The sequence below is a fragment of the Vombatus ursinus genome, unplaced genomic scaffold, assembly GCF_900497805.2.
Source record: "Vombatus ursinus unplaced genomic scaffold, bare-nosed wombat genome assembly UNPS02014818.1, whole genome shotgun sequence".
NCBI lineage: Eukaryota > Metazoa > Chordata > Mammalia > Diprotodontia > Vombatidae > Vombatus > Vombatus ursinus.
In genome coordinates this window covers 19,145,612-19,148,413 of record NW_020954596.1, presented here as the reverse complement: position 1 = coordinate 19,148,413, position 2,802 = coordinate 19,145,612, and the positions used below count along the sequence as shown (strand labels likewise).

Sequence of the window (2,802 nt, the reverse complement as noted above, 5' to 3'; positions counted from 1 at the left end):
GTTTGGCTCATTTATCCTGCCCCTATCAAACGTCTGCCTAAGAATTTCAGCAGTCAGAGAAAGAGGAAAAATGGAAAAGAGAAAGAAAGAGGAAACGAGCAGCAGCCGAGCCTAGCCTTCCCTTCCCGAAGCCTCCCAAGACGCCCTCCCCGCCCAGCGTGCTCCGCACCGTAACGTTCCAACCCCTCTCCCGGGAACGTTCTGAGCCCGCCCCTTCCCCTCGCCTTTTTCACCGCTCAGCGGGAGGCCGGTGGCGTCGCGTCACTTCCAGGGGGAAGGGATGAAAGGGGGAGGGGCTGCGAGGGGGAAGGGCCCCGAGTCCGCGCAGGCTCGAAGCTGTGCAGTTGACTATATATGGTCAAAGCTCGCCGAGGGCTGCTCGCTAGGCTCTCGCTTCCGGGTTGTAGAAGGCTTGGCCGCCGCCTGCGCCCGCTGAAGCTGCGAGACCGGGACCGAAGCGGCCTTAGAGTGGGAGCAGCGGCGGCGCCGGCGGCACCAGCGGGGGTCCTCTCGTGCACTGGGCGCTCTGCAGTTTGGGGGTGGGCAGGGCACTTTGCTTGGGCGGCGGGACCCGGCGGCCGCGGTAACAAGTGGGCGAAGATGCCTTACGAGATCAGTAAGTATTTGCAGCCTCTCCTTGGGTACTGAGGACCCCCCCCTCCCACCTCCAACCGAGATCCCCTCTTCCCAAGCCCCGGGGTTCTTGACCCTTCTCTGGAATGGGCAGCTCATCTGCCACATCTGGCCCTCCCCGACCTGGAAGGGAGCTAGGGAATAGAAGGAAGGGGTAGTGTGGGGAGAAAGGGGCGTAGTGCCCGGGCGCTGCCCCGGCATTGGGGGTGGGGTGGTTTGAATGGAAAGGCGCTCTGGCTTGCAATGCGGAAACGCATCCCCACCTCTCCCCGTAGTCTGCTCTTTCCTGCACTTTTGTACGTGCGTAAGTCTCACGGGGCCACTAGGTGTACTGGGGGAGCAGTTTTCTCTCCCTTTCTATTAAAAAAACTTCTCCTCTGGGAAGTGTACCCCTAAAGGAGAAATCACCCGAGGTCTCTCACCCCTATGCCCTTCCTTAAAATGGATGGGCAGCCCTTCCCACTTGTTTCCGGAGTTATTGGGAGCCTGGCACGCTAATAGCTGGCTGCAACAGGTGCTAAGGGGATGGAAGCTGGTGTCAAATGTGGCAATTCACAAACGTGGCTCTAGCTTACCAGCCCTCCCCATCCCCCAGCATCCCCCCTTGCGCACAACCCCAAGCCAGGCTAGGTAGACATCTGTACAGCATTTGCATGTGTACGTTTCTATCTTTCTGCAGAGAAAGTGTTTGCCAGCCTGCCACAGGTTGAAAGAGGGGTTTCCAAAATCATTGGAGGAGACCCAAAAGGCAACAATTTTCTCTACACCAACGGAAAATGCGTCATCATAAGGAATATCGATGTAAAGTATCCCTCTTTTCAACCTTGTTCTCCTTCTTACTCTTGATTTCCCCCGTCGTTTAGGCTGGGTTAATTATTAATTAATCACCACCTTCCACGCCCAGACTCCTGCGGTGGTGCGGTTGAGTAGTGAGGCAGAGGAAAAGGTGAGGCAGGTTGCCACACCCCTCTGCTCCTTCCCTCCCTCCCAAGTGGGGTTATCAGTTGGGCAAAATAATCTCTAAACTCCCTTTCCAGGTTAAAATCTGTTTTAGGCCCATCTTGTAGGTTTTTACAGCTGGGGAAACTGAGGAGCAGAGAGGTTACATAAGGCCAGTTTGTAACAAATAGATCATCCCAGGTCTCCTGATTCCACTGCACCATATTCCTCATTGGGTGTGTTTGTGGTCTTTTGGTGACCCTTTCAAAAGAATCGTTATTTTCCCTGACCCTTGAAAATGAGCTGGAAGAGGAAATGAAGTGTTCCCTTCTGCCTGCCCTTAGCCTTTATGAGTCACAGCACAGACACACTATAATGAATTTATTTCAAGTAATCACTCACTGCAGGAATCCTATACCCAGGATGAAAAGCAGTTAGTTACAGGGCCAACTAATTGGAAAGGCTTCTCAAATTATTGTTGTTACTCTAATTATTCAAGTAACAGATTATGTCTTCTCTGGTGTTCTCCAAAACTGCATTTTAAAATGTTTCCCACTCCCTCAATATGTTTTCTTTTCAGTTGAACTAGCTGTCAGGTCTCAACAGATACTGTCTACTTGAATTATTTCTGACTAAGCCATCAGTGAGATATTTCCTGCTCTGCCTCTGGAGTGAAATAGTATGAAGCTACTGCTCTTTAGTAACAGGACTGTGAGAATAGTAGTAACAGCTGATATTGTCATAGCATTTATTTGTTGGCTTTGCAATTTACAAAGGCCTTTCTCCTAGCAACCCTCTGAAGTTAGACAGATTTTATCATGACTTTACCAAAGAGGAAATGAGGCTTTTACCCATACGATCCCACTTCTTTTTTCTCAAATCAGTAATTTCTGTATCCCCAGCACTTGGCACGATGCTAGGCATATGAGAAGTACTGAAGTGCTTAATTCATCTGATGTTCCATATCCTAAATAACGAGTAACCTCTTAGCCTCAGTTTCTTACCAGGTCATCTACCTTTTTTGTGGGGATATGAGAGCTCAAATGAGATACTGGATATGATGGTGCTTTGTAATGAAGTGTGAACCACTGATGACTGATAATTCAATAAGCACGTATTGAGTGTTCTAATTAAATCGGCATATACCAGTTAAATTAATAATCAGTTAAATTAACATAAGCATGGACCCAGCTGGTGGGAATTATACTTCTGTTGTGAGGCGCCCCCCCC

At 50.0% G+C, this 2,802-nt stretch overlaps 1 protein-coding gene across 1 annotated transcript in view; it reads left to right on the top strand.

The window, feature by feature from the left end:
- The first annotated feature begins 496 nt into the window (after positions 1–496).
- The window catches only part of WDR1 (WD repeat domain 1), a 57,264-nt gene continuing 54,958 nt past the window's right edge, over positions 497–2,802 (top strand). Inside the window, exons 1-2 of the mRNA XM_027836140.1 lie at positions 497–616; positions 1,313–1,434. Coding sequence (XP_027691941.1) covers positions 601–616; positions 1,313–1,434 — 138 coding nt within the window. The 5' untranslated portion in view covers positions 497–600. The remainder of the gene's footprint in view (positions 617–1,312; positions 1,435–2,802) is intronic.